Raw genomic sequence first — 12,300 nt, 5'->3', positions numbered from 1 at the left:
GGTTTGTGCATTATTCATGGCGCCGAAATGTAGCTTGATTTTTCCATAACGGCATAGAGTAAAATTTTGGCTGTTAATAAAACCAGCTTCAGAGCAAAGGGGTTTGTATATATGTAGTACGTTTAACTTAAACTTTTGGTCATTTTCTTATCTCTACCCTTTTATCCCCCTATTATGATGGTTGAGATTTTCTCAGCTATTTTAGCAGGATGGCAAATTGCTACCTGCTGGTCAGTCCATCAGACAGACATATTATTTGGTCAGCATGATATTTATAACAAAATATTTTAATTTGAATGCCTATAGTTGTGACATACTCTGTAGTTTACTCCCATCTCCAACACTCTCTGTCTTGTATCTGGCTGTGCCAGGTAAAAATGCCATATAAGCATTGTGTGTGTGTGTGTTTGTGTGTGTGTGTGTAGTCCTATAAAGCTGGGTTTTTTTGTTTGTTTTATAGGCTTTCCTACTTATTTTTATACTTAGAAATAGAGCATATTTATTTCTGCCTGACTTCCAAGGTTTTTTGCAGGAAATATATAAAATAATAAGGAAGCAGTAGGCAAATGTATAAAGAAATAGCCAGGTAACTGCCACATTACTTGATAATTATTCATTAAAATTCCCAACACTCCCTGGTTCATCTGAGGGAGAGAAAGGAGCACGGACCAGCAGTTCAATAGAAAGAATTAAGAAGATTTCCCCAGCTTTGGAACAGTATTGACCACTGGACAAGAAAAAAAGTACATAGCCCAGTGTCTTTCACAGAATGGGTGCTCATTAAATACTTGCTTATTAATCATACAAAAAATAAATTTTTAATGAGAAATAAATTTTTAAATTATAAATACATCATATATGTGATATATGATCTACAGGGCCATGTATCTCTAATATATATAGATAAAATATAGAAGTATGATGTAATAGGTATATACCTTACATTGCAAGTCTTGGTAATAATCATCTTTAATTTTCTGAGGCAAAGGCTTTGATAGAACCTATTTTTATAAGCTATTAGCATTTTAAATTCTGCAGTTAAATGGAGAATATTGCATTTTGTTAAAATAATAAAGTTCTTCTGACCTAAAGATTTGGTATTACCTAAAATATAATACTATTTTCATATTTTGCTTTGATTTTTATTAGCCTTTTTAAAAATTGTGATGTTACACATTTTTTTATCCTGTGGCATTATGTCTAATAATGGAGTTTCCTGAATAGAGTTTGTCTTCATTCTTTAGTCTGGAAATTGAGGTTTTTGTTCTCTTTTTTGAAAGACTTCATTAATGTGCAGGAATGTACCCAAGACTTCTGCCCCTTCATTCCCAGATTTTCCAGGCTGTCAGATTAATAAGGGGGTACATTCACTAACTCGACCAGAGGAAAATTGTAAACTTTGTTTCAAAGGCTAGTAATGGAATTTGGGTATGGTTGATTGAGTAAGGTGACTAATTCAGAGGATTTTTTTAACTCAAATGGTTCATTATAGATTATTAAGGACATTTAGATAAAGAAAAACTATAACTTTAACCATCATCCTTTAGGTTATTCATACTGTGTTGGCTGAAGTATTTTGTATTTTTGTGTTTTGATCAGTAAATATTAGCTCTTTTGTATACTAGATTAAAAACCTTAAATGGAATAATTTTCCAATTACCAGCTTGGTTTTTTGTTTGTTTGTTTGTTTGTTTTATTTTGCAGTCTCAGTAGCCTTTCATATGCAGTGAAAGTAAGTTAACAAAAATGTTTTAAATCATCTTTATTAGCCTTTAGTAGAATATATTTATTTTCAAATGAATTTCAAATGAAATGACATTTTCAAATGAAATATTTAAGTAGAATCTTAAATTGTGTATGACCCTTATATAATCTTAAGTTTAGAAAATGACAGTTTATAATAGAATTGCAAGGCAAGTATTCACTTGTACCATCTTAATTTATTTTCTGGATTCCTCTTCTCAGGGTGCATTTGAGAAGATCTTTTCCCTTTGGCCATTGTCCAAGTGTTTCGAACTGAAAGGCAATGTATATGAATGGTGGTTCAGATGGAGGTTAGACCGTTACGTATGTATTTACCTTGTGATCTTCTGCTATTTCAAATTATACTTTTAAAAATTATTTGGAAATTTTTAATCTATTTTTATTTAGTTTTGGCATGAGGAAACATGTTGATTTGGTAAATCAAGGCAATCCAGCCCTCCCCTGTTTTTATAGTGGAGAAAGGGTATGCATGTGTACATATATCAGTAGGAAAATACTATAAAAATGTTATCTATAAAGTGACCTTTATTTGAGTCATAATATTGATTTAGGGATGATCTCTCATATATATGCTTCAGCCATTCAACACAATACTTATTAAGCTCCAATATATGCTCTAGATGTTGTTGTTACGAGGGATATATTTTAGAGAAAGAAGACATACCACCAGGCTTCTAAACCTTATAATCTAGTTTAAAACTCTGGATTACTAAAAAAAAAAAAAAAAAAAAAAACAAACAAAAAAAACCCTCTGGATTACTACTTATAATTAGTGCTAAACTCTGCAGTATGGATTTTGTAATAGAAGTGTGCAAAGAAAAGAGAGCAGTGTCATGGATTATTCCATGAATTTTATCTTGAAGGCTGGTTAGGATTTAATTGGCCAAGAAAACGTAAAACATCTAGCACAGTATTTGGAAAATAATAGACACTGAATAAATATTAATTACCCCTCTTCACTCTTTCCCTTTAACTTCCATTTTTTCTCTTCCCTTTTTTCATTCAACAAATATTTTCTTAGTGCCTTTTCTGTGCCATTCCTGGTTTCTAATACCTATGCACTTTCCAATTATTCTTAATAAATAAAACATTTACTTTTAAAATTCTTTTTCTCTTTATTTTTCTAATTGAACATTGCATTTCAAAACCATATGTGAATAAAAAGTTTTGTTAAAGCCTTGCCATAAAATAATTTTAAATTCTCAACTTTCTCATTAGAGCAGTCTACTATGATAGCTCATGTTAAGTGTTTATTTAAAAAAGAAAGCTGGGACTTCCCTGGTAGTGCAGTGGTTAAGAATCCGCCTGCCAGTGCAGGGGACATGGGTTCAATCCCTGGTCTGGGAAGATCCCACATGCCACGGAGCAACTAGGCCTGTGTGCCACAACTACTGAACCCCGTGTGCCTGGAGCCCGTGCTCTGCAACGAGAAGCCACCACAATGAGAAGCCCGCGCACCACAATGAAGAGTAGCCCCCACTCACTGCAACCAGAGAAAGCCTGCGCATTGCAATGAAGACCCAATGTGGCCAAAAATAAATTAATTAATTAATAAAAAAAAAAAAAAAGAAAAGACAGCTATTGTGCTTTCTAATCCACCTTTTTTTTTTCATTCTTATGTGCATATACTGCTTTTTAAAAGTATGCTCTTGGTAATGTTACTGTTTTATTTGCTTGGAAGTACCAATATAAAATATATTTTATCTTGGTTGAGTACATTTAAATTTTATCATGTGTCTTCAGAATAGTTTTTATCATTATTTTTATTTTTTAATTAATTTTTATTGAAGTATAGTTGGTTTACAATGTTGTGTTAGTTTCTGCTGTACAGCAAAGTGAATCAGTTATACATATACATACATCCACTCTTTTTTAGATTCTTTTCCCATATAGGTCATTACAGAGTATTGAGTAGAGTTCCCTGTGCTATACAGTAGGTTCTTATTAGTTATCAATTTTATTTTATTATTTTTTAAAATTTATTTATTTTATTTTTGGCTGCGTTGGGTCTTCATTGCTGCATGCAGGCTTTCTCTAGTTGCGGCGAGTAGGGGCTACTCTTTGTTGCGGTGTGCAGGCTTCTCATTGCGGTGGCTTCTCTTGCTACGGAGCACGGGCTCTAGGCACGTGGGCTTCAGTAGTTGTGGCGTGTGGGCTCAGTAGTTGTGGCTCGCGGGCTCTAGAGCACAAGCTCAGTAGTTGTGGCGCACGGGCTTAGTTGCCCCATGGCATGTGGGATCTTCCCGGACCAGGGCTCGAACCCGTGTCCCCTGCATTGGCAGGTGGATTCTTAACCACTGCACCACCAGGGAAGTACCAGTTATCTATTTTATATATAGTAGTGTATATATGTCAATCCCGATCTCCCAATTTATCCCTCCCTCCCTTCCCCCATGGTAACCATAAATTTGTTTTCTATATCTGTGACTCTATTTCTGTTTTGTAAATAAGTTCATTTGTACCATTTTTTTAGATTCCATGTATAAGTGATATCATATGATATTTGTCTTTCTCTGTCTGACTTAGTTCACTCAGTGTGACAATCTCTAGGTCCATCTATGTTGCTGCAAATGGCATTATTTTGTTCTTTTTTTATGGCTGAGTAATATTCCACAGTATATATGTACCACATCTTTGTTATCCATTCACCCATTGATGGTTGCTTCCATGTCCTGGCTATTGTAAATAATGCTGCAATGAACGTTGGGGTGCATGTATCTTTTCGAGTTACGGTTTTCTCCAGATATATAAATTGTCTTTATTTCTTCACTTGCTGCTGAGACTGCTTGGAGTAAACCAGCTTATCTTGTGTCATTGCAAGAGATGTTTGCTTGTCTATTGCAAATTGTTTCCAACAGTCGTTGACTTCATTTCTTGAAGTTTAAGCTCTTCATAGAAACTTTGGACCTTTAAGCTTTTTACCTACATACTTTTATACATATTGTTCTCCTTTACCAATTACATTTGCTATTTGTTGAAAAGTAGCTGTTTAAAACAGGTTTTCTCTCCTTATTTTTTAGGTAGTCTTTCATGGAATGTTGTTTGCTTTCATTTATCTGGCTTTACAGAAGCGCCAAGTACTTTCTGAAGGAAAGGGTGAACCTCTTTTTTCGAACAAAGTTTCAAATTTTCTATTATTTATTTCAGTAGTTTCTTTCTTGGTAAGTTTCCAAATGTAATTTTCTAAATTTCCAAAATCCATGGTACAGGAAATTAACTTCTAAGAGATAGGAGTTTAATCATTTGTTTTTAATAAATAAAATCTTTACTTTTGAAATTCTTTTTCTCCTTATTTTTTAATTGAACATAAATTCTAAAGAGAATATAAATATATATATATGTTAAATATGAAGAATAACTGAGATCTCAGTGAAATAGGAATTTTAAAAGTTGTAATAAGTTTGGGAAAAAATATAAGGTGTTTGACAGGAAGAGCCATCACTGCCTTATGATCACTATTTCCAGAAAATCACAGACTTATGCTCCCCTCTCTCTACTTTCTGGTATTTGAGCACACCAAAAAGAGTGATGAGCAAACCTGTGGACAGTTTTTACTGAAGCTTTTTTAATAGCATAATGAAGTATAATGTTATAAATAAAGAAAACTATTTTTAAAGTTGAGTGCTGCCTCTTTAAGGCATATATATTTTTGTGAACTGATGCATATATTTTTTATTTTAGACCTATTCCATCTGGGCTAGCAGTTGTAAAAACAAAGCAGAGTGCAATGAACTCCACCCATCTGTTTCTGTGGTACAGGTAATTATCTTTATTTAGAGAAATTTTTCTTCTTAATTTTTGATAAGAACAGTCTTTAGAGGCAGCGAGATTTGAGATTAAACTCTATTAAATGTAGTATATTACTTAATCTTTCTAAGGCCTACCTCCCTCTACTGTAACAGAGATATTAAAATCTCTTTTAAAGGGTGGTTATTAAATGTATGGAAATGATCAGTGTCTGTCGCTTAATAAGCACTTAGAAAATGTTAATTCTTTTCTCCTGTTTGCTTTTTCATCATTTATTTATTCAAATTTCTTCATTTACTTTTTTACTTAGAAGATCATGAAAAACTATGACTATGTGTTAAGAACCATGCTACATGTAAAAAGTACATGTAGCTTCTGCCCTCACAGAACTTACAGTCTAATAGAGATATGGATCGGTAAACATTCATTCATTCATTCATTTAACAATTTTTAAAATTCATTTAACAAATATTTGATACTTACTATGTGCTAGATATTATGCTGGGGGATATAGTGGTGACCCCCTACCCTCACAGAGCCTATATTCTTCTGTTAGAGATAGTAATCATATAATCACCATGTAATTATAAATAGAAGTACATGATGCTACAAGGGAAAATAATACGGGATATGACCTAGTTGGAGTTGGAGTGAAGGTAGTTAGGGTTCAGAGATTATTTCCCTCATAAAATTAAGCTGAGAATGGAGGAATGAAGGCAGGCAGCGAGAACTTAGGCCCTGTGGTAGAAAAGAGCATATTCACATTCAAGGAACTCAATGAAGGCCATTGGGGCTAGAGCTCAGAGACCCAGGGTCAAGAGAAGTATGTCGCAGTGCCTGGGAGGTGGGCGGAGGCTAGGGGCAACCCAAATCAGATTTACCTTTTACAGAGATACCTCTGGTTGCAGGTAATCATAGGGTATTGTGATTAGTGTAGTGATGGTCAAGTACAGGGTACTTGGGAAACACATGGAGTTTCTTCCTAACCCATCTTGATACCAGAGCAGGGTTCTTGGAGAAAGTACGTCTAAGCCGAGGCCTAAAAAATGAGTAGTTCAACAAAGAGGAACAGGGAGGATTTCTGGAGGATCTTCTTTTAGGTTTTAAGTTCTCTTCAATGAAGAAACTCTTTTATCCCTCTTAAACCTCTATATAGTCAGTAGAACCAAGCATATGACAGACTCTCCAAACACAATTGATAATGACATTTTAAACATTGTACTGTATTCATATAACATTTTCATGACTTCTGCAGACAACCAGATATAACACTTTGTATATCATATCTGATGTCATTTTTGTAATGACATGAAAGGAAGGGGGTTGTTACACTAACAGTGCACTAATACTGAACAATATAAGGGGAGCTAAGGAAGGGAGTGGCTGCACATAGAGTAACACTAACACAAGCACTCCTGAGCCTTCACCACCTTTTCTCCTAGTCACTCCACTTCACATGGTCATCTTTCCTTAGTTATTCTTTTCCCACGTTTACGTTGCTGCCAGTAGAAGGAGACTTTTGAAGAGAGCAAAAAGATGGGGGTGGGCGGCTCCCAGAAAAGCAAATACTTTATGGAAGAAGCAAAATTGTATCATGGAATTTTATTAAATTTTGCAACATAAATATATCATTTCTTTCTACACAAGGGCCTTAAGATGAGTTTATATTTTTTCTAATATACATAAAATAAAACTGTTCAGCCATGTATTATGTATAACTGCACTTGTTTGCAGTATACAGACCACATGCTGAGAAATCCAATTTGAGTAGACTCTGGATCAAAAATAACTTGAAAAAAACCATTTATCTGTTGAAGAAAACCATTGTGTCGATGTATCAAGTTCAATAACAAAGAATAAAGTTATTATTTGAAAGAAAGCAAAATTCTTTTAATAAGCAGATTATTAATATTTGCCTCTGTGTTTTTTCTTTAGATTTTAGCCTTCATCCTAATAAGGAATATCCCTGGATATGCCCGTTCAGTTTACAGTTCATTTTTTGCTTGGTTTGGAAAAATTTCATTAGAGGTTGGTACATTAATATTTTGGTCTGTCTTACACAACCAAGTGTTATATGCAGGTGTGTATGTGAATGAGTATATAGGTGTGTAAGTCTGACATTTTTTTTCAACCAAAGCTATGTTATTTATGAAATTATAGGGAAGAAATTTAGAACTTCAACAGCAGTATTATAGAATGTAATGGCTAGACATTACACTATTTAAAGCCTTATTTAAATGGCTAGACATAGATGACTTTCAAATATTCTTTACATTGTCTTAAGCTTTCAAGTACAACAAGATGCTGAGATCAGAAGAGAAAAAAATGAAATAGATATAAATGAAATTTGTAAATAGACATAAATGAAATCAAGTTGAGAGGATTTTGATTTGTTCATTCATAATTAAATATTATATTACTGGAATTTAGTTTATTGATGCTTATAAAAAAATTCACTCTTTTGATTGGAAGTTTGGGGAAAATTTTTAAACTCATTATTTTGTGTGCAATACCTAATATGAAATTATCTACAGAATCAGTTTAAAGTAGGTTATGAAATACATTCTGAGTATTCTGAGTTTTATTATTTGAAATAGAACATTTTAAAACATTCATACCATAATCATAAAAGATACATTTTAGAGTTATAATATTTATTAAGTTGTCTTTAAAATGGGGAAAATTTCTCTGCGATTGTTACACACACACACACACACACACACACACACACACACACATATTCTTTTTCAGATTCTCTTCCCTTATAGGTTATTACAAAATATTTAGTATAGCTTCTTGTGCTATTTAGTAGGTCTTTGTTGGTTATCTATTTTATATATAGTAGTGTGTTAATCTCAACCTCCTAATTTATCACTCCACCCCCTTTCCGCTTTGGTAACCATAAGTTAGTTTTCTATATCTGTGAGTCTCTTTCTGTTTTAGATCTTTTTTTTTTTTTTTTTTTTAAGATTCCACATATAAGTGATATATGATACTTGTCTTTCTCTGTCTGGCTTACTTCACTTAGTATAATAATCTCTAGGTCCATCCATGTTGCTGCATATGGCATTATTTCATTCTTTTTTATGACTACTATTCCACTACACACACACACACACACACACACACCCCCCCCGCATCTTATCCATTCACCTGTCGATGGACATTTAGGTTGCTTCCATGTCTTGGCTATTGTAAACAGTGCTGCAGTGAACTTTGGGGTGGATGTATCTTCTCTGGTTTTCTGCAGATACAGGCTGAGGAGTGGGATTGCAGGATCATATGGGCACTCAAAAAGAATGTGTAGTCTGCTTTTTTGGGATGTAATGTCCTGAAAATATCAATTAAGTCTAACTGTTCTATCGTATCATTTAGGATCTCTGTTGCCTTATTGATTTTTTGTCTCGAAGATCTGTCCATTGATATGCGTGGGGTGTTAAAGTCTCCTACTATTATTGTATTCCCTTCGATTTCTCCCTTTATGTCTGTTAGTATTTGTTTTATGTATTTGAGTGCTCCTATATTGGGTGCATATATGTTGACAAGTGTAATATCCTCTCCTTGTATTGATCCTTTTATCATTATATGGTGTCCTTCTTTATCTTTCTTTATGTCCTTTGTTTTAAAGCCTATTTTGTCTCATACGAGTATTGCGACCCCTGCTCTCTTCTCATTTCTGTTTGCGTGAAATATCTTTTTCCATCCCCTCACTTTCAATCTATGAGTGTCCTTTGCCCTAGAGTGGGTCTCTTGTAGACAGCATATTGTAGGCTCTTCTTTTTTTATCCAATCTGCCACTCTGTGTCTTGATTAGAGCATTTAGTCCATTAACATTTAAGGTAATTATTGATAGATACATATTTATTGCCATTTTAAACTTTGTTTTCTTGTTGGTTTTATGTTTCTTCTTTGTCCCTTTCTTTTTGTTTTTCCTTTTGTGGTTTGATGGTTTTCTTTTGTATTATACTTATGTTCTCTTCTTTTTGTTTTTTGTGAATCTGTCGTATGTTTTTGATTTGCTATTGTCCTGTTTCTCAAGTATGTTAACCCCTTCCTGTATCTACTTGCTTTAGACAGGTAGTCATATAGGCTCAAACACATTATAAAAACAAAGTCTACATTTTCTTACTGTCCTCCACCATATGTTATGATTCTGATGTCCTCTTTTACATCTTCATGTTCATCCTTTTGCTGCTCATTGTGGTTATCATTGCTTTCTCAGAAATTTTTTAATTTCTTTTTTTAATCTGTGTCCAGGCTTATTTAAGAGATTTACTTTCCAATTGTGATTATCTCTTTCCTACAGATTCTTACTTCTTTTCTATTTAGAGAAGACCTTTCAATATTTCCTTTAGGATATGTATAGTATTGCTGTATTCTTTTAGTCTTTGCTTGTCTGAGAAATTCTTTATCTCTCCTATTATTCTAAATGATGATCTTGCTGGGCAGAGTATCCTAGGTTGCAGATTTTTCCCTTTCAGGACTTTGAATATACCTTGCCACTCCCTTCTGGCCTGCAACATTTCTGCAGAGAAATCAGCTGACAGCCTTTTGGGTGTTCCCTTGTAATTAACTCTTTGTTTTTCTCTTACTGCCTTTAGAATCCTCTCTTTATCTTTAACTTTTGCCGTTTTAATTATATGTCTTGGTGTAGGTCTGTTTGGGTTCATCTTGTTTGGGACTCTTTGTGCTTCCTGTACCTGGATATCTGCTTCCTTCTTTACGTTTGGGAAATTTTCAGCCATAATTTCTGAAAATTTTCAGAATACATTCAACACAAATACGTTTTCAATCCCCTTTTCTCTTTCTTCTCCTTCTGGGATCCCTATTATGTGTGGATTGGCATGCTTTATATTATCCCATAGGTCTCTTACATTGCTTTCATTTTTTTTCATTTGGCTTTCTGTCTGTTGTTCTAATTGGGTGATTTCCGTTATTCTGTCTTCCAGATCCTTTATTGATTCTTCTGCATTATGCATTTTGCTCTTCATTGCCTTTAGTTCAGCTTTTGTCTCTGCAAATGAATTTTCTAATTTTTCTTGGCTCCTCCTTTTAGTTTCTAATTCCTTTTTACAGTAATCTGCATTTCTGTTGAGAGCCTTTCTTAATTCCTTCAGTATTTTCATTATCTCCTTTTTGAACTCAGTGTCTATTTAACTGAAGAGGTCTATTTTATTGCTTGTTCTTCCAGGGGAATTCTCTTGATCTTTTAATTGGGAGTGGTTCCTCTGCTTCTTCATTTTACTTATATTTCTCTTGCTCTATGAGTTTAGGAGAAACAATTATCTGCTCTGGCCTTGGAGGGCTATTTTTATGTGGGAACATCCCTGTGTAGCCTGCATGGGTTTAGTATTTTTTGGTTCAAGGGCTCTTTTCAGTATGGATGCCTGCTGTCTCTTTCCTCAGTGTATGCTGGCCGTTATCCCTTCGATAGGAGGTGTGACTGATGTTGTGGTGACCAGAGCCTGCACTGGATATTGAGTGGGCCTCCTCTTTGCTCTGTGGTTGCTACAGCCCTGTTTGGGACAAGGTCTGCTCCCTAGTTGTTGGGAGTAGAAGCCCCCAGATCCTTTTCTGACCTGCATTTCTGAGCTACAGTGCAAGATAGTCAGTATTGGAGCACTCCCACTGGGAGAGGAGCCACTGAGTTTTCCTCTGCGGCCGCTGGAGCTGTTCACCAGTGAATGTGCTCTGTTGTGTCACCTTTCACCTACTGTGCGGGCTCACAGAGTAAATTGTTGTTGGTGCTGCCCTTGGCCCCTCCTCAATGCTGGGAATACCATCAATCAGCCCTGGTGTCCCACAGGTGTTGTTTTCACAAGGCCACCAGTGCAGATTGACTGAAGTCAGGTCCCAGGACCACAGTACTCGCACATCTGAATCCACTGTGGGAGCTATGGAGGCAGTTCACACCCTGGCCCGGCCAAACCCTCACACACACACACAAAGCCCACAGCTGCTAAGGCCAGATACCTCCCAGCCACAGGGCACCTGTTATCTGTTCAGATGTCCCGCAGGCACTGAATTTACAAAGCCGGTGGCAGAGGTGTAAATCCGTGGCTCACACAGCCATGGGGAGAGATTTCAGCCCTGCTTCCTAAGTTGCATGGCCCCTGGGGCTCAGCTGTGGTTTCAGCCCCACCTCTGCATGTGGGCAACACAATGACATCTCCTCCCAGGGCCTGCCAAGGTGGCGGTTGGTGTGGGAGCCTGCCAAGGCAGCGGCAGCTGAGACACGCTCTCCTGGAGGCCAATGAGGTGAAGCAGGGGCCAGCACATGAGCTGCTGTGGTGGCCCCATCCTTCACACACCACTTAACAATAGCCCTTTGTTTCTATGGCAGGCCCAAGCATCTTCCTCAAACACCCACTCCTGCAGCCGTACCACACTCCAGCCCCTTCCGGCTGTCTCCGTGCAGCCAACCCCAGTCCTCTCCCCAGGTCTACCTCATTGTAGTTTTGATTTGCATTTCTCTAATTGTGATGTTAAGCATCTTTTCATGTGCTTTTTGGCCATCTGTAAGTCTTCTTTGGAGAAACATCTATTTAGATCTTCTTCCCATTTTTTCATTGGGTCGTTTATGGGTGTGTTTTTTATTTTTATTGGAGTATATTTGATTTACAGTGTTGTGTTAGTTTCAGGGGTACAGCAAAGTGAATCAGTTATACATATACATATATCCACTCTTTTTTAGATTCTTTTTCCATATAGGCCGTTACAGAGTATTGAGTAGAGTTCCCTGTGCTATACAGTAGGTCCTTATCAGCTATCTATTTTATATACAGTAGT

The 12,300-nt window shown here is 35.8% G+C and overlaps 1 protein-coding gene across 2 annotated transcripts in view; it reads left to right on the top strand.

Annotated features, from left to right (window-relative positions):
• Positions 1–12,300, top strand: part of CASD1 (CAS1 domain containing 1) — a 69,107-nt gene that overhangs the window by 43,618 nt on the left and 13,189 nt on the right. For both annotated transcript variants that reach the window (XM_082471817.1, XM_082471818.1), the window contains 4 exons: positions 1,966–2,067; positions 4,785–4,925; positions 5,446–5,523; positions 7,447–7,539. In XM_082471817.1, coding sequence (XP_082327943.1) covers positions 1,966–2,067; positions 4,785–4,925; positions 5,446–5,523; positions 7,447–7,539 — 414 coding nt within the window. The remainder of the gene's footprint in view (positions 1–1,965; positions 2,068–4,784; positions 4,926–5,445; positions 5,524–7,446; positions 7,540–12,300) is intronic.

Source organism: Balaenoptera physalus (genome assembly GCF_965194825.1).
Source record: "Balaenoptera physalus genome assembly, chromosome: 8".
Lineage (NCBI taxonomy): Eukaryota > Metazoa > Chordata > Mammalia > Artiodactyla > Balaenopteridae > Balaenoptera > Balaenoptera physalus.
Note: the sequence above shows the minus strand (reverse complement) of the source record. Positions and strands in the feature narration are given on the sequence as shown.